Source organism: Dipteris shenzhenensis, chromosome 25 (assembly GCF_047967505.1).
Source record: "Dipteris shenzhenensis isolate YYH24624 ecotype China chromosome 25, Dip_SZ_1.0, whole genome shotgun sequence".
Lineage (NCBI taxonomy): Eukaryota > Viridiplantae > Streptophyta > Polypodiopsida > Gleicheniales > Dipteridaceae > Dipteris > Dipteris shenzhenensis.
Window position 1 is genome coordinate 41,739,905 of NC_141620.1, and position 19,513 is coordinate 41,759,417.

At 46.0% G+C, this 19,513-nt stretch overlaps 1 protein-coding gene across 2 annotated transcripts in view; it reads left to right on the forward strand.

Annotated features, from left to right (window-relative positions):
* Window positions 1-19,513, forward strand: part of LOC147885898 (mitogen-activated protein kinase 15-like) — an 80,619-nt gene that overhangs the window by 46,204 nt on the left and 14,902 nt on the right. For both annotated transcript variants that reach the window (XM_087396303.1, XM_087396302.1), the window contains exons 5-9: window positions 1,544-1,693; window positions 2,076-2,231; window positions 2,332-2,469; window positions 11,918-11,991; window positions 12,099-12,197. In XM_087396303.1, the coding sequence (XP_087252429.1) occupies window positions 1,544-1,693; window positions 2,076-2,231; window positions 2,332-2,469; window positions 11,918-11,991; window positions 12,099-12,197 (617 nt within the window). The remainder of the gene's footprint in view (window positions 1-1,543; window positions 1,694-2,075; window positions 2,232-2,331; window positions 2,470-11,917; window positions 11,992-12,098; window positions 12,198-19,513) is intronic.

Genomic DNA, 19,513 nt, shown 5'->3' on the forward strand with positions numbered 1-19,513 from the left:
TTTTGTATGAAGTCTTCAAGAATTAATAGAAGGTTCTTTTCTTTGCAAAAAAAAAAAAAACATTGGATGAAGATTGCCTTTTCATGCTCTTAGGGCCAAATGCTAATGGTGACTGTTATGGGCAGTTATGGTGATCTGAATAAAGCTTGTACTGCTATGTGGCATGAGCCTTAAGTTAAATTGGCATATGGATGCACTTGAAGCCTCCCAAGATAGGAGTGGTACGTTATCCACTCAAGCAAAGTGTAAGTACGGCTTGTAGGCTGGGAGGAGATGATGTACGTGTTTCTTACGAGAGTTGATCACTAGTCACGTCAGTATTTAGAACACAGATAAATTCGTGTGTTACATTTTCTCCAATTCAAAGACAGATGATGGGTTTCAAGGTTTTTTTGACTTTTTGTTTGTATCAATCTGGTCACCTGTGGTATGTGTAAGTTCAAAGAATGATAGGTTTATTGCCAAGACGTTCGATTTAGCATTTCAGCAACAGTTACCTGACACATTCAGCACTTCACCTTGGTCTTTCTGTCAAGCGAGGCAGACACCATGGGCTATTATCAATTTTGGATCAGCCAGCACTCTAATAATGTAATTTATGTACACTGTTACCCTGCAGATAGATTCCATCCTGCTATGAAGCTGATGCTCAGAAGGGAAAAAATCTACAATTGCTCCTATTCATATTTTGTGGGATGGTAATAGTTGACTCTATGAGAATAGTCGTCAGGGATTTGGAAAGGTTTACAGGGAGGTTTTGAGACTGTAAAATGAAATTGTGCCATGCATCCAACTTCAGGAAATTCGTGCATGACTTAATCCAGCTCCATGTGTACGAAGAGATGCAGGGAAACTGTGCAATGCATCTGGCTTCGAGATGTATTGTAATTGAAATCATTCAATCTCATGGATAGGGAAAGATGCAAGCAGGAATAAGCATTCAAGGTGCCGGGGGCATTTATTGTAATTTGTGCCCCTGAATTTCAGTTGTAGTTTTGTGAATGTTCGTTGAAGGCTTTTGTGTGGCTTGTGGCCTCAAAATGCCGAGAATGTGTGTTGTAGTTTGCTTGATTTGGATGATTGCAACATTGAGTTATTGTCCATGCAAATACGATGCCACCCTCGACATGGACCTGGCTGAAAGCAAAGACATCTCTGCAATAGGGATTTGTGTCGACAGAGATATGGCTAACGGATGAGGACGTTTGAGAGAGGATCTGTTGGAGCGTTCAAGCTACGTGCATCATGAAAGTTGATGAAAGCTCTGACCCTCTTCCAGGGGTGGTTTGAGTGCTTCTTGATGTTTACTTTTTGCTCTTGCCTGACCTAATAAGCATTGTTGGTCATGTTGGTGTGTAGACCTGCCCATGATAATCTTGCTAGACAGAAATGTTCATGTTGGATTGTTGTATATGTTTCTATATGAGTTGTGGAGTTGTTAAGAGGCTACATAAACATAAGTTTATTTGGGAACAACAAAAATTCTAAATTTGTACGATTGGATATATTCTAGTCTTACAAAGGTATATTACTTGTGCTGCAGTACACTCCTGCGATTGACATTTGGAGCATTGGCTGCATCTTTGCTGAAGTTCTTACTGGAAAGCCTCTCTTTCCTGGGAAGAATGTTGTGCACCAACTGGACCTGATGACAGATATGCTGGGCACTCCCTCTTCGGAAGCAATTGCCAGGGTTGGCCCCTTCTTCTTGCTCCTCGCCTTTGCAGCCAGGAAGGATATTTGTGGATTTATCTAAGGGGCCGGTCAGGCATTCTTCCATGGAGGTCGGGCTTGTTGGATTGATCTGCTGCAAACTTCCTTGACCTAAATAGACATCGAAAGAATTTACACTATCCTTAGTCTGTGTGTGTTCTTTCACACATACACCGCACACATTGATCCCCTCCATGGCATTGCTTTTATCTGGTCTTTGGCTTTCCCTTTCCAATTGTGCTGCCAATGTGCCAATTATAAGGAATGTAGGTGTTTGTAGATACTTTTTGGGATATATATTTAATGCGGGATGCCGTTTTGAACGTGGACTTTTCCTCACTATTACACTTTTATGGGGACAGGTTCGTAATGAAAAGGCGAGGAGATATCTAAGCAGCATGCGCAAAAAACAACCTATTTCATTTCTGGAGAAGTTTCCAAGTGCTGATCCTTTGGCAATCTGCCTTTTACAAAAACTTATTGCTTTTGATCCCAAAGATCGTCCTACCGCAGAAGAGGTATTTTTTGTTTTGTTGATCATAAGATCTCTTTAATTTTTGTGAGCATCTACATGCCATTGGTCTTGAGCAATTGCTTTTGTTTGCTTGTGTGGCATAGGCTTTATCAGATCCTTACTTCAAGGGTCTAGCAAAGGTAGAGCGCGAACCTTCTGCACAACCAATATCCAAATTGGAATTTGAGTTTGAACGACGGCGGTTGACTAAGGATGATGTGCGGGAGCTTATTTATAGAGAGGTAATGCCAATATATGGTAGGTTCACTGTTTAGAGTTTTGTGCGTTACAATGTATCTTGCAATCAATTACAGATGCATTATCAGAGAAATAAGTCTGCTTGCTCTAGCAAACTCTTGTAGTCGAAGACATTCAAGGGAAAAAGAAGAAGAAAACTGACCAATACTTGGTGAGCTTCTTCCTGCTCAACTACTCCTGCTAGTCCCCTTCCTCCGCCTCCCCGTCGGGCTGCCCCACCCCACCCTGCCTCTTCTCCCCAACTTTCCTCAGCGCCCGCCCTCTGCCCCTTCCTCTTGCTCACGGCTGGTCATGGGAGGCCTTTGTGGCTTGCTTGTGGGCTTCCATTTCGCTCGATTCCTCTACTTGTCTCACATGCTGTTTACACCAGTGTTTGCTGGCTGTAGCAAGGCTTTGCCCGAGTGCCTTGCCCCCTTCCCACTTGGGGCCAAGACTGCAGCTGCTGTATTCGACTCCTTGCCCCCCTTTTTTCGATCCTTTCAGTCTGTTCCTTGACAGCCCATGAGCGCCTTTTGGGGTGCCATTAGGCTGCAAAGATTATCCATCCCCTCCCCCCCCCCGCGGCTCTACCACACACACACATACGCTCGCGCGCATGCGCACACCTTAGCTCCCGGGTTTTTCTTTCTTTGCTAGTAGGAGTAGATCTCTATTTGATTTGGGGATTGTGACCTTGGTGGCGACTTTTTTTGGTCTTGCCAGATATTTTCTCATGGCTTCTCCATCCGTTTGGATTTTCCTTTATCTAAAGGAGTGCAGATCGCCAAGTTCCTTCAGGATAGAACAATGATGGGCTGCATTGCAGGCCTCACGTCTACTCGGTGCCAGGTTCAAGACCGGATTTAGGCGAGCTTGGTACTAGAGGGTGAGCAAAGCCATCGTCACTACCCAAAGCCCTTGTGGAGCAGAGCCTCATCTTCCTTGGCTTGCACTTGGTTTTCTTCATACCTTGGTACCATGGTTCACGGTAAACAACATGGAAACGACACGTCATGTGTCGAGGTTTTGAGTGATGTTACGCTTCCGGAGGCTTTAGAAGGAGTATTGCCCTATTTTTGTCTTTCATGAGAGCTTGCTTCAAAACCTTGCTAGAGTGTAGTGCCTCAGGTGTAGACAGATGGGGCACCTGGCGAGAGCCTACCCTTGGTGTTTAGGTTGTGCCTCCCTCCAGTTGCAGCCTTGACTAGAATACAATTCTTAGAGTTGAGAGGATATCCTCCCTGCATAGATTGATAGCAAGAGGGCTGTGGATTGAGCCATTTGAGTGGTTTTGGACTCATGTGGATCACAAGAAGCTTGGCAAGAGAGCTACAACGAATTGAAGATGCCAGGCACGTGGAGTGGACGAGGCCCATGAGGAGTCTTGGCATGTAGCAGTCTCTTGGATTTCGAGAAGGCATATGACCTGGTGGAGTGAAGGGTACCATGTGGAGGATGGGTTCTTTGACCAGTGAGGGTCTCTGTCCTATATATGGGGAGTTTCAATTGTATACAAGGAGTTCGAGTCAGATGCTTATAACAAGTCATATAAGGGAGGCCTTTTCTCTTTCATGCTTATTGCTCCAAGGCTACCTTGTATAGTGGTAGGCTGGTAGCAGTCTCATCGGTGGATCTTCTTAGAGACTCCCCTCACATTAGCTAGCCCTCTTCGTTGAGAGGATTTTAGCGTGAGCCCTTTCTTTGGCATCATGAGATCCATGATGTATGTTGGGGCAACAAATGGACACTGTGGGCGGGCACAGTGGGACAATGGCCCAATTAGATCCTTTGGAGCATGGAGTTGATGTTGGAAAGGTCACCTCCCCATCTGTAAGCCCCCATATGAGGAGAGCATGGGGGAGGTGGACCTAGGTTCTGAGAGAAGGCTACATGAGCAGCACTGTGGCTGCCATGGGGGCAAAGATCAGAGGAAGAAAAGAAAAATACCTAGAGCTCTAGAGGCTGCCTCAGATGGTGAGACTGTGCAGGATGGATGGCGAGTGCAACAGCCCCTGGATCTAGGCCTGGCAAGAGGCGCCACATGGCTGAGAGGCTCTAAACACATGGCAGGGTATCCCGGACAGATGGCACAACATGGCAAGGGCTTGTAGGCAGGCATGCGGCCTGATACATGGCGTGAGATGGCAGGGGGGCCTACAGGAGGAGCCGGCCTTGTAGAGGACTGGTGGGGCTGGTCAAGAGCTAGTCTACCAGGTCGGATCAAGGGCTGCAAGAAGGGGCTGGACCCTGCATCTATAGGGGGGGGGATGTGCCCTAGTTTTATGGGCCAACAGGCCCTTGTTTTGAGCCCTAGAAGGGGTGTATTTAATGGGCCAGAGGGGGCAGGTTGATCGACTAGCAGGTCGACCATTTTAGGTCTGCTGGGTTGGTTGGTTGGCCAGCCCTCTAGGCCTATAAAAGGGAGGGGTTTGTGCCCTCATTCATTAGCACTTGGAGCATCCTTTGAGGAGCAGAAAGGAGCAGCAGCAGTTGGGCCTCATCCTGGAGGTGAACCTGGCTGGAGACCTGCAGACTTAGCTCACTCAGAGGGCTGCCCACCTAGGCTGGTTTGCAGACAGCAAGGTGGAAGAGATCTGAACGGAAAGTCTACTTACGCTTGAGGTGGAACACGCAGGCTCGAGTGTAGAGATAGCCGGCAGATAGAAGTACCTTGTGGTAAGATCAAAGGACCACACCATTGGTGGGACTCTGGATCTATCTCTTTTGTATTGTGTCCATAGCTTTGGATGGTAATATATTATTTTGGTGTCTTCTATTTCTGGCTGGTTCATGGTCTATTGATGAGTCTGCACATCTATCCTATGCATATAAGTCTAAGAAGTTTGTGATTCCACACCCCACACCACACTGTGTGAGCTCTTGGGCTATTCTATTAGTCTTCCACTGTGCGTACCCTCTGTTGGGTGATTTCTAACATGGTATTAGAGTCCAAGTAGGAGGCTCACAGGTGTGGGAGCATGAAGGTAGGGACCTTGCTGAAGGACGACCTTGATTCAGAAGCTCTTGGGAATCGACTTGCAAGACTAGAGGACAGTGCCCTTGCGAGAAGGAGGGTGACTTAGGGTCAATCAGGTGTGTTCAGAGTTCTGGTCTATTGAAGGTTGAGTTTGTTCGTGCTGTGTGGTTTAGCAGCAAAGATGTTGATTTCTTCAGCCTCTGCCCTCCTTTCCTCCTCTCCCAGATTCCTTTCTTTCACCATCCCTAACTTCGGAGAGTGTGGGAAATTGGATGGGTCAAATTACCCGATCTGGAAGGTGAAGATCTGGAGTCATTTAGTGGCTCGGAAGCTATGGAAACTGACAATGGGAGTGGAGGCGAAGCCGGAGGATATGGTGGACAGATAGGGGAAGATACTTATGGAAGTAGACGGAGAGGGGCTCGAAGCTTGGGAAGATAGAGATGCCCATGCCCTGGCATTGATCATAGGGACTACGGCGGACTCTGTGCTTACTCATATCCAGATGGTCGAGATGTCAGTAGAGGCGTGGGTCATTGTGAAGGCTTTGTTCGAGACAGACAATACATCCCGGATCTTACTTCTTCAACATCAGCTCTACAACCTGGATATGGATGAGGGAGATTCGGTACATGACGTCTTGACGAAAGTCAAGGTGGTGAGGGATCAACTGGCATCAGTTGGTCAGAAGGTGGACTCGTGGCATTTGGCCTTGATGGTACTGAGGAGGCTACCTCAGAGTTTCAAAAGATTTGTTATGACTGTGACATCAGGACAGAGGACCAAACCTTTGACTTTTGAAGAGTTGGGTCCATTATTGCTACAGGAAGAAGCTAGGGAGAAGCTCTTCAATAACGACAAAGATGATAAGGCGCTGTTGGCGAAGGATTAGGTTGGCAAAGGAAAGGGCAAGCCTAACGGTGGCAAGTCCAAGAATGCCGACTCTGATGACGAGGACACCTCCAAGAGGAAGCATAAGAAGTGCTTCTATTGTGACATGCCAAGTCATTTTGCGAAGGACTGCAAAAAGAAGAAAGCGGATCAAAAAAACCAAAGGAAGGAGTCCAGTGCTGCAAACTGGGGTCCTCCCTCGCTGACCTCATTGCCTTCTTCCACTCACGCTTGTGAGCGGTGTGGGGCGGGAGATCTAGAGGTGACACAAAAGCCAAAGCAAATGCAGTAATCGAAGAGTTGTTCTTGGTGACATCTCCCAGTGTTATCGAGGTCAGATATGCCGACCTAGAAACCATAGGGATGATGTCTGCAGAACATTGAGACGTGGGTCGATGAGGAGTCAGAGACCTTTGTGAAGGTGAAGGACAGCATGGAGTGCTTGGTATCTTCCAGGTGCGTGGCTGTTGACACTGACACGAGGGTGGATTCCATAGAGTGCCTTGGGGTCTTATGCTTAGGTGGATGCTATACTTTAGAAGGAGACAGTACAGGATTACACAGGCTATTGGTATGTGCCTCGATGAAGTGCATGGTTTGCTTTTAGAGCAAGCGCACAGGCTGTCCGATGGTCTGGTATGTACTTGATGTTCTTCATTTGAGCCTTTATAGCATGCTATGGAGAGACTTTGCTCTTCATTTGTCTCAGGTAATGCGAGATTGGAAGGAATTGGATTTCTTCGAAGGAAGAAGGGGAAGTGTGGGTGCTTCTTCAAATCTCGGACACAGATTGCTAGAAAGTGATGGACAAGGTGCACTAAAGCCAGAAGAGTACATGCTTGAGAGCTCAACTAGAGTTCGTGGTCGAGGTTATCTGGAGATATTCATTGGTTGCGGACCTAGCCAAAGGAAGGACGGGAGCATGGTGCTTGGAAGACTCCAGGTTGTTCACTCATTATGAGGGGGACAACTGGATGATCGTGGTGGTTGGATTGCTCGAGCTCGAAGGCAGGAACGTGACTAAAGGTGGTGGTGCGAGGAGGTGCTACCAGAGATGGACCTGTGTACCAGGATGGTGTGCGGAAACGGAACCAGACCTGGTGGAGCAAGAGCCATTGGATGAAAAGCCAAGAAAAGATTTTGACATCGAAATGTTCTCAAGGACTAGGATCATGGAGTTACTGGAGCATCGTCATCGACGTGTTGGCATTGGGCCTAGATGTGTCGGTGAGAGGGGGTGTTGGAAAGGTCACCTCCCCATTTGTAAGCCCCCATATGAGGAGGAGAGAAATCGGGGAGGTGGACCTAGGTTCTGACAGAAGGCCACATCTGCAGCACTGTGGCTGCCATGGGGGCAAAGATCAGAGAAAGAAAAGAGAGATTCCTAGAGCTCTAGAGGCTGCCTCAGATGGCGAGACTGTGCAGGATGGATGGCGAGGGCAACAGCCCCTGGATCTAAGCTTGGCAAGTGGCGCCACATGGCTGAGAGGCTCCAGGCAGGAGGCGACACATGGCAGGGTATCCCGGACAGATGGCACACCATGGCGAGGGCTTGTAGGCAGGTACATGGCCTGCAAACAAGGCTGATACATGCCGTGAGATGGTGGGGGAGCCTGCAGGAGCAGCCGGCCTTGTAGAGGACTGGTAGGGCTGGTAGGGCTGGTCAAGAGCTAGTCTACTAGGTCAGATCAAGGGCTGCAAGAAGGGGCTGGACCCTGTATATATAGGGGGGGCATGTGCCCTACAGGCCCCTGTTTTTAGCCCCAAAGGGGCGCATTTAATGGGCCAGAGGGGGCATGTTGACTGACTGACCAGCAGGTCGGCCATTTTAGGTCTGCTGGGTTGGTTGGTTGGCCAGCCCTCTAGGCCTATAAAAGGGAGGGCCTTGTGCCCTCATTCATTATCACTTGTAGCAGCCTTTGAGGAGCAGAAAGGAGCAGCAGCAGCAGCAGCAGCAGCAGTTGGGCTTCTTCCTGGAGGTGAACCTGGCTGGAGACCTGCAGACATAGCTCACTCAGAGCGCTGCCCACCTAGGCTGGTTTGCAGACAGCAAGGTGGAAGAGATCTGTACGGAAATTCTACTTACGCTCGAAGTGGAGCACGCGGGCTCGAGTCTAGAGATAGCCAGCAGATAGGAGAAGTACCTTGTGGTAAGATTAGAGGTCATAGGAGTCCTTTACCAAGTGTTCATAGTGTCGTGAGTGGGGTTCCGTATTGTGGTGGAGTCATGGGAGCACTCATGTACTCCGTGTGGGCGTCATGGATGTGTGGTTATATTTGGCAATCAAGCTTTAGAGGCTTTGCTGGAAGTGGATGTGCAAGGGAAAATGTGTGCCTAAGGTTGGAATATAGGCATTAAATGTCTTGGTCTAAGTTTTGTGGGGAAGTTTCTGGAGTGGTAAAAAGGCAAAAGTGAGGTGGCTACTCAAGATGATGTGGCTAATTATGAGAGAAGGAGGCCATGTACGCTATGTGATGGAGGAGGAAAAAACTTCTGGATGGCGAGTTGGCAATACGTGGAGATGGCAGCTTGCAGGAGCATACTGGAAGCAGTTCGTGGGCTGGCTCGAGGTCTTGGGGATGAGGTTAAGTATGGGGGATGAGAGCGGCTGCGGGAGGCTGCTTGACAGTTGGGCCGTTGCATTGGTTGGGAGCTTCTGAACGGGAGGTGGTCTCGACTATGGAGGCCTGGATCAGTACCTTGGATGTGAGAGAGGCGTAGGCAAGCTGGTTGATGAGGCAGTCATAGCAATTGGCTATTAGGGAGCTATGGCAGTGTGTGAGCTTGTAAGATGGGCTGACGGATCCGGCTGGAGAGGTCAACTATTGCCTTCACTAGGAGCTGTTGGTTTGGTTTGGCTGTGATCTTTACTATGTGGGCTGGGAGATCCTAGGTTGAGGAGGCGTGTGAGCTTGCGTAGGTGGTCGTGAGTTTTGGCTGCGGCTCTCTGCTGAGAGTTTCTTGATCGGGGGACAGCTATTGCTTTGGAGAGATATTGCAGTTGGCCGGGGCGTTGCTAATATGAAGGCCTGGAGGATCTTGGACGACGAGAGGATGCGAGCTAGAGCAGGCGAGGCCGCGAGGAGCTATCATCGTGAAGGTAGATATGAAGGGCGGGCTGCAGTGGGTCCTGTTGGAAGAGATCGTCGATTGCACGGGGCGGGATCTTCTTGAATTAGAGGCGCTAGGCAACTGTGAGCTAGGAGCTTGGGAGTTGACCATTGGCGTCACTACTATACGGGTTGAGTGCTCTGTGAGGAGGAGAAGCTATGGCGCAGCTATGCTCACGAGCCGGGAAATGGGCTGTTTGCTTTTGGAGAGATCTATGTGGCTGTGGCGTGTTGACTGTGCATGCGTGGAGTTCTTGAGACGAAGAAAGTGTGATTTTGTGTTGAGGGAGAATCCAGGAGGCAGTTTCTTCATGAGAATGAGAGACACACGACTGAGGTCCTGCTTGAAGGGATGTCAAATGAAGTTGCAAGGAGCTGTGGGACTTGACTGGTGTGGCTACTGTGCAGATGGGAGCTTCTCTGACGACGGGAGTCCATGAGGCCGTGAGGACGGGAAATCTGCACTGTAGGCTATCTTCACATAAAGGAGATAGGAGGAAGTACATGAGCTCTACTGAAAGTGTCGACTGCTGCTCTTGTGGGGGCTGGTACCATGCATAAAGGAAGACATGTGTGCCTAGTCCTGGAGAGAAGCCGCGACTAGAGGGTGAGAGATAATGGAGGTGCTGCATCGAGAGCACAGACTGGATGTACATGTATAGAGGCCGATGGACAGGTCAACGAGCAGAAATGGGTTGGAGGCCTTGGCTGTAGGCACAGGCTGAAGTGATTTTCCCTGATGAAGATGATTTGCCTGATGACCTCTATTCTGTTGGCTTGTGTACAGACGAAGACTCTGAAAAACTTTGAAATAAGTGGACATTTTGCATGTGTTTCTGGTTTTTTGTGGCTTGGAATGTGGATGTAGAGAGTTATGAAGGCGTGTATTGCTCTACGGCTTTTGTTCATCCAACGTCCCTATTGACTAAGAGCTTTTTGGACTCCTTGTCATACAACCACTAGGCTTTGGACGACTTGCTATATTCAACAATGACACACTTTCTGTTTCTTGGATGCGTGCATATCTGTTCACAACCAAAAATCCTTAAATTTTTTGTCATAGGCTTCTTACATGAGTACACGTTCAATCATGTCTCACCCATGATTTCTTCTTCTAGCGTGCCTTCTTCTTTCGGCAGCCTTTTGCAAAGTGTGTCGGCTTTTCACAATAGAAACATTTCTTCTTCTTTTGCTTATCCACATCTATCGACTTATCCTTTTTTTACTCCCTTTGTCTGCTTGCCCTTGCCTTTTCCTTTAACAAGGCCATACAAGCCTTGAATCCCCTTCCTCCATCTTGAGTTTGTCTTGAGGAACTCTACCTTCACCTTAATAATGTAGCCTTGAACCAAATTCCCTTGTTCCATCTTCTTGTTGAACAATTCTGTCTCGAGTTCAAGGACCTTGGCAACATTATTGATGTCGTACATATCCTTTAGGATAGTCCAAGCCTCATGAACCGTCGCCACAATCTGAATATGTGGAAAGATAGCATTTGTAATTGCATCAATGACGGCCAAGGCCTTTGTGTGTTGAAGCACCCAATCCTGGATCCGCAGTTGTTAGGACCTTTCCCGAAGAGTCCTTTTGTTCTTGTGGCTTTGGCTTTATCTCCCGTATCATTTTCACCACGAAGTGGTTACAGATCTTCATCTTCCAAAGGGGCTAGTTGATGCCATGTAACTTGTTTGCATCCGCAACGTTTGGAATGGGCGATTGGGCGGCCATGGCAGGAGATAGATAACTGAAATGAAGGTTGGGAACTTCACATGCTGTAGTAACTCCAAACAAACTTGCAGCGGAAGACACTCAAGAAAGCCTCACAATGTCTCCAATCAACAGTCAACACGGGGTCACTAGAAACACAACAATGTACAGAAGATATAGAAATAAAAAAGAGCTCAGTTACAGACATCCACAGATATGGGGAAAGCTGTCCTAAATGAGGCTGCAAACCTCCTGCACAAGCTTGTGATCCGTTCTCCTGTATTGCCTATGGATAGCGCTTTAGTCGAGCTGGATATCAAGCACAAAGGGCCTTTATACAGGGATGAACCAGCACTAGCCGATGGCTGACTTTTACAGACTGTCCTAGTCTGTAGGCCAGCAGATCTGGCTGACTCAGGTCTGCAAACAGACTGCCCTGGCGTACCATAACTTGGACGATCAGATCTATGGCCTATAAATAGGCCTTATAGAAGCCAAGAATTGGCTCCCCTCTGCGATCAGAAGATCTTCAAAGCAGCCCTCACATCTAGGCATTTCTGTCACCTGCAGATGCTACTGCCGCAACAGAAACTCACCCCTTTTCTCATAAGCACACTACTTCAGTCTACTGACTTGTCCTCCTCATATCAGAGTTCACAGGTGTAGTAACTTTTAACATGCATGTTATCTGGGTTTTCTGGAACTTCTGGTTACACTAGCTCGTGGTCAATATTAAGGTGTGATTGTATTGTTTGCTTTGTCAACAGATATTGGAGTATCATCCTCAAATGCTCAAGGAATATTTGAATGGTGCAGACCATGCTAACTTCATGTACCCAAGGTCTGTTGTCTTGTACAAGTGCCATATGTTGATTGATTTGTTCTTCAGCTCAACACAAAGTCTTCAAGCACACACATACATGTATTGTTTTTTTTGGTTATTTGCAGTGCTGTCGACCAATTTAAAAGGCAGTTTGCCCATTTGGAGGAGCATTATGGCAAGGGTAGTAGTACACCTTTGGAAAGGCAACATGCTTCTTTGCCGAGGTATATGTAGATATATCTACAGCCACACTTTAAATACCATTTAGTTTGAATTTCTCCTCCTCCTCCCTTCCATTTTTTTCCCCAAATTCTGTGTGTTTGTTTGGGCCTGCTCCATCTTACAGTCTTTTTTTGGATCAAGACTTGCCAATAGGATTCTATGTAGTCACAGTGGCATTTGTGTACTTCCACACTAAACAAAGATTTTATCATGTCTACTTAAGACCAAAGGTTTCTCTTGGATCAACAAATACAATGTTTATTGAAATTATTGAAATGTACTAAGCAAGTGATTCTTCGAAGTACATTCTTAAATTTTTGAGAAGAATTGCTACAAATACTCCCCTTTATTTGTAGAGACTTGGCAAAAATTCAGTCTTGATACCTTTACATGTTTATGTATCCCCATGTGTGTATAAGTACTCGGCATTATGTACATTTGTATGCATATGTAAGAGCTTGTGCATTTCCATCCATAGTGTTGATGGTCTCAATTGCACTCTTTTTTTGAGGGAGTCAAAAAAGCTATCGTTACATTGGAGGATTTTCCTTTGGAGTGATGCTTTTGACTATGGAACAATACCATTATGAAGTGAGATATATTGTTAGGAGCCAAAAGGATATATGTTGTGGTTTTGTAGTCACACTTGCTGCTAGGCTTTACTAATGAGCATCTATGTTGTGACAAGTGATTGGAAAAGGTAGTATTCTGTTTCTTAGAAGCTTCAAGGTGGTCGTATGTGTCTGTTGGGTCTTGGGCATAGATAGGTGGGCACACACACACACACACACACACACACACACACATATTAACGTCTACAGGAGGCCTCGCGGGCCTATGAGACAAAGTACAAGCCAAAAGTAACTCATACAAGCTGCTATGGGCTGAAGCATGTTAGAATTATTATTATATTCTAGCAGTGACCAATGTAATGTAATAAGTAGGTTAGGGGCACTTTTTCCTCTTTAGAGGTTTCCCCCCCTAACCACAGTTAGCTCACTAACTACGGTTAGTGAAGGATAAGGTTTTGTCACTTAGACAAAACCTTTCCCTTTTCTTGTATTCAGTCACTCTTTCTATTGCAAACTAAATGTTCAGCTCTCTCACTCTCTCTTTCTCACATTTGGTATCAGAGCATCTGCTTCTCTCCTCGGACTTCTGCCATTGTCCGTGTGTGAGAGTGCTCTTAGATCCTGATCTCCTGCTTTTTGGACTAGCTCCCAAGCTCGTCCGTACAGTTGACTGCACCATCCGTACTCTTGCTGCAAATCCGTACACAATACGGATTTTCGTACATTTTGCAGGCCCTTGTACCTTTCGTTGGCGTCCGCAATTTGTGCAGGTTTTCCTTGCACAATTTTCTTGCAGGATTACTTTGTAGGTTTTTGCTTTACAGGTTCTTCTCTTTGCAGAGAAATTGGGGCTTTTGAGATCTTTGCAGGCACATTGTATTTTTTGGAGTGCTCTTGTGCAATTTTTGGGCAGACATTGCAAAGAAGAGCAATTTGGGAGCTTTGCAGGTTTGGACTCAATTTGAGTCACATTTGAGCACATTGGCAGTAGAATTTACTCCTTTTGCAGATAAATTGCAAATTGGGGCTTTCAGTCAATTTGCCCCTTTTTTGAATTGCAATTTCTTGCAAAAATTTGGGGCTTTTTACTTTACACAGCAATTTCTTGCATTTTTGGGGCTTTCAGGCAATTTGCCCTCTTTTGGATGCAATTTCCCTGAAGAAATTGGGGCTTTTGGCATTCTGATGCAATTTGGCAGTGTACAAGCATTTTGGGACTGTTGCAGGTATTTTTGAGTGACATTGGAGAGCATTTGCAGGATAATTGAAGTGCATTCTGAGCCTTTGACAGGCTGTGTCAGTATTTGTCACTGTGGGCATATTTTTCTTTGCAGATTTTACTTGTGCATTTTATATCCCAGGAAGGGATTTTACTTGGTCAGTCTGCTGTATTTTTTGAGATTATCTGGTGAAAATGGCTCTGAACAACTCAAATGAGGTGTTCGGGGTTCTCACATAGGAGGATAAGCTGGATGGCACCAACTACTCCTTGTGGAGTTTCATGGTTCGCAATATCTTGGTTGGCAGACATCTTTGGGATATGTCAATGGAGATGAAGCAAGACCAGATATAGCGACTACACCTGTCACTCCCAGAGCTGGAGGCAGGGGTAGAGGTACAAATGCAGCACAGGTGGTTGGAGCAGCCGCTCCAGGAGCTCTCACAGCAGAGCAGAAAAGATGGGACTCTAGAGATGCACAAGCTCTTTCAGTAATTTCTCTTTCTGTCAAGAGGTTCATTATACCTCATATTCGGTCATGCAAGACATCTATGGCAGCTTGGGAGATACTAGAGAGTATGTTTGCAGCAAGAAATGATGCGAGGGTTTCCTTTCTGAAGCGAGAACTTTCCCATACACATATGGAGGAGGGAGATTCCATGAATTCTCACCTCACAAAGCTTCAGGACCTCAGGGAACAACTGCTGAATATTGATGAAGTCATTCCGGATTCAAAGATGATCACCACCACTTTGAATTCTCTTCCTGAGTCCTATCTCGGTTTTCACACCTCACTGAATTTGTCATTGAGGGGAGACGACAATCCTCTCCTTTCACGAGTTGGTAGGACTTCTGTTGCAGGAGGAACAAACTCGCAAAAATATGGCAACCCGAGCTGGCGAGCATGCTATGCTCTCCAAATTCAAGCCCTAGGGTAAAGGGCAGCAAAAGCCACATGCCAATCAGCCCACACATCAGCATAAAGCTGATTCTGGACAGCCTTCTTATAAGGCAAAGGGTGATACAAATAAGCAGAAAAAGAAGGGCATCTGTCATTATTGCAAGAAGCCAGGTCATTATATTGGAGAGTGCAAGAAGCGCATAGCCAAAGAGAAGAAAAGGGATTCCGGTATGGCTGTGTCAGATGCATCAGTTCCACATTCTCATGATGGAGGAGATGTTGCAGCCAACTTGGTTGAAGAGCACTAATGATGATGACCCATATGCTTTCTTGACTTGCAGTTACAATCCTTCAAAGGATGAATGCTCCTTTAGTGTTGATGAGACACTTCATACTTGGTATTTTGACAGTGGTGCTTCAAAGCACATCATTTCCAAGAAGAGTTTGTTTGTAACTCTGCATTCTTCACCCACCAAGAAGAAGGTAACTTGTGCGAATAATTCTTCTTATTCAGTGTGTGGAGGATGAGACATTATTCTCACATCCACTGATGGCATAGATTTCAGAATTTCAGATGTACTCTATGTGCCAGGGATAAAGAATAATTTGCTTTCAGCGTCCTCACTAAATAGAGGAGGATTTCAGGTTGTTTTTGATGATGACAAGTGTGCAATCAGAGACAAAGAAAATGACTATGCTTTGATGTTGTCTGGTACTTTGTATCGGGGTCTTTTCCAGCTTGATCTATATGAAAAAAGATCCCATCTTGCATTATCAGTTAGCACTCCCACTGTTGCGATGCAGAATGCGGAGTTATGGCATGCCAGGTATGGGCACATGAACTATGGCAGCTTAATGACACTTCAGAGGCATGATATGGTTGATGCATTGCCTCCCTTGGAGTCGCCTCCTCCTCATGCATGTGAAGGTTGCATTCTTGGCAAAATGCATAGACTTCCATTAAAAAAGGATGGTGCAATGGAAGCTACACGAAAATTACAGCTTATTCACAGTGATGTTTGCGGTCCCATGAGGACACCTGCTTTTGGGGGTTATCTCTATTTTGTTACATTCATAGATGACTTTACCAACTACACTTGGGTCTATGGTCTCAAGGCAAAATCAGAAGTGTTTATGCATTTCAAACACTTTGTGGCTATGTTTGAGAATGAGACAGGACTCAAGGTGCAGACACTTCGAACAGATCGAGGGGGGGAGTATATGTCTCATGAGTTTGAGACATTTTTGAAAGAAAAAGGCATCATGCATCAGCTTACAGTGAGGCTTACACCTCAACAGAATGGCAAAGCTGAGCGGAAAAATCGCACCGCCATGGAAATGGACAGATGCATGCTCACAAGTAAGAAGTTGCCTCACAAGTTTTGGCTGGAAGGCCTCATGTGTGCCAACTATATTTTAAATCAGGCTCCTACAAAGGCTTTGAAGACAATCACTCCCTATGAAGCATGGCATGGGAGAAAGCCTTCAGTGGACCATTTCAGAGTTTTTGGTTGTGTTGCATATGCCCACGTGCCTGTGGAGTTCAGACACAAGTTGTCAGATAAGGCACTCAAATGCACTTTTGTGGGATATAGTTTACAAATCAAAGGCTATCGTCTCTACAATCCAGCTACACGCAAGATTTTTGTTAGAGATGTTATATTCTCTGAAAATTCTGCACATACACATGCTGAATTTCAGATTCCAGCCTCTTCAGATGATGTGTTTGAGGGGATGCTTCCTATAGCATTTGGTTCCCCTGCTAAAACTCAGAATTTACAGCAACCTCCGCCAGATCTACATGTACAGATTCAGCCCCCAGCTGAATTAGTACAACCTCAGGGTGTGGATGAAGTTGTCAGGCAAGAAATTCAAGAGATACATGCAGCCACAACAGTCCCACACTGGTTGCTTCAGACTCTCAAGGAGAGTAAGCTTGAAGCTCCATTGCTTGGCAGAACTCGTAGTGCAGTAAGGCACATGGGGGGGGCTCTTTCAGTTGAATTAGCTTATGTAGGTACTCTTCTTGATGAGGAGGAGCCTAAGCCATTTGAAGAAGCAAAGGATAATGTGCATTGGATGAATGCCATGCACGATGAATTGCAGTCCATTCTTAAAAATCAGACTTGGGATGTCGTGGATTTGCCGCCAGGTAAGAATGCCATAGGTACACGTTGGGTTTTCAAAGTGAAAAGAAAGCCAGATGGGTCCATTGATCAATACAAGGCAAGGCTGGTTGCAAAAGGATATGCTCAGAAAAAGGGCATAGATTATGAGGAGACTTTTGCTCCTACATCCAAAATGACCACCATCAGGTCAATTATAGCAATGGCTGCAAATTTTGAATGGAATGTTCATCAGTTGGACATTAAAACAGCTTTCCTTATTGGAGACTTGTTGGAAGAGATTTCTGTCAAACAACCTCCGAGCTTTGAAATTTCAGGAAATGCACATCAGATATGCAAGCTGAATAAAGCTTTGTATGGGCTGAAACAAGCCCCACGTGCATGGTATGCCAAATTTGATGCCTTTCTAACCAGCAAGGGGCTGCACAATAGTCCAACTGAGAGCACCCTCTACATCAAGAAGGATGGGGGGGGATATTTTGGTCATCATTCTTTATGTAGATGACATGCTACTCACCGGATCAAATGAGGAAGTAATTGCAGATTTCAAAGTCCAATTGAAAGCTACATTTGATATGTCCGACTTGGGCTTGTTACATTTCTTTTTGGGGATCCAGTTTATTCAAGAGAAACGTGGCATTGTTATGTCTCAGTCGAAGTATGTTCAAAAGCTCTTGGACAGATTTAACATGCATGATTGCAAGCCTATGTCCACTCACATGGAGCCGGGGCTGAAGCTTACAATGAATGATGCAGGTGAATCAATTGATGTCACACTCTATAGCCAGACTGTTGGATGCCTCATTTATCTCTGCAATACAAGACCTGATATTCAGTTTTCAGTTTCTCAGGTGAGCAGGTATATGCACAGCCCAAAGATTATGCATTGGCAGGCTGTAAAATGCATCTTCCGTTACTTGCAAGGTACAAAGTCTTTTGGTTTGATGTTTCCCAGGGGGGGGTTACTTGCAAATGCATGCTTACAGTGACTTAGATTGGGCTGGAGACTATGATACTAGGCAGTCCACGAGTGGGAATTGTTTCTTTCTAGGACATGCTTGCATTTCTTGGTTGAGCAAGAAACAATCTACAGTGGCTACCTCCTCATGTGAAGCTGAGTACAGGGCAGCTTTCACAGCGACAGTTGAATGTGTTTGGCTGCGTCGTTTGTTTGCTGATCTTCATCTTTTATTCGAGGGTCCTTCTCCGATTCTCACTGATAGTCAGAGTGCTATAGCAGTGGCAAAGAATCCTGTGTTTCATGCTCGCACGAAGCACATTGAGATTCACTATCACTATGTCAAAGAGAAGTTGCATGCAGGAGAGATCAGTACGATCTATGTGTCGACACATGACAATGTTGCAGACATCTTCACCAAAGCACTTCCACATGAAAAGTTTGAGGCATTTCGCAGTGCCTTGAACTTATCTCCTTTTGGTGATTAATCATTTCCTTGTACATGACATTGGCACTGCAGGGGGGTGTTAGAATTATTATTATATTCTAGTAGTGACCAATGTAATGTAATAAGTAGGTTACGGGCACTTTTTCCTCTTTAGAGGTTTTTCCCCCTAACCACAGTTAGTTCACTAACTACGGTTAGTGAAGGATAAGGTTTTGTCACTTAGACAAAATCTTTTGCTCTTCTTGTATTCAGTCACTCTTTCTATTGTAAACTAAACGTTTAGCTCTCTCACTCTCTCTTTCTCACAAAGCAAAGGGCTTACTAAGGCTCTTGTTGAATGCTAAAGTGCTCAGCTAGTGAACAAAATAGCAAAATAGCATCAGGTGCTCAGAGCTAATGCTCCGAGTACGCGCACAGGCTCCATGTATCCAGGCACCATGGTGTCTCTCTGATGGGATGTAAATAGCTCTTGTTTTAGTGTCTGTTGAGCCATCTTTCGGGGTGGCGAAGGACGTGGTCTCCCCGATCTCACGTCAAGGGTGACACATTCTCTTTGGCGGTCTCCTCTGAGGAGGGATGAGATAGACCGGACCTCAATCCTGTGTGCTTTGGTTACTCTTTGTGCCGAATGTGGTATGCGTGTCTCTTGTCTGGCAGCACGGTGGCTCTCACTGCTAATCTATAATGCCCTCATCTCATCTAGCTTCTCCTAAGCCTTCCTTGGAGTTGACTCCGATGCATAGAAGTCTGGGACACGTGTTTGTGCTCCGTCGATCTTTGTGACCTGTGGCATCATCCCCTATTGCTTTCTGGTATGCCGCATCAGTATATCACTGTGTTGTTGCACCTCAATCAGATAAAGCCCAACACAAACCTGGTCGGGAAAATGGATCAATTGTGTAAGCGGATCAAAGCGATGTCCGTCTTCAAAGAGGTAGTGATACCGCCCCCTGATCTCATAATAGACTGGGCAGACACAGACACACTGCTCCTCTGTCTCGACCTCCCCCATCGTGCACAGTCTACAGATCCTCTGCTCTGTGGGTATGTCTACAGCTCTCCCTGCCTCAATCCTCTATTGATGTGACGAAACT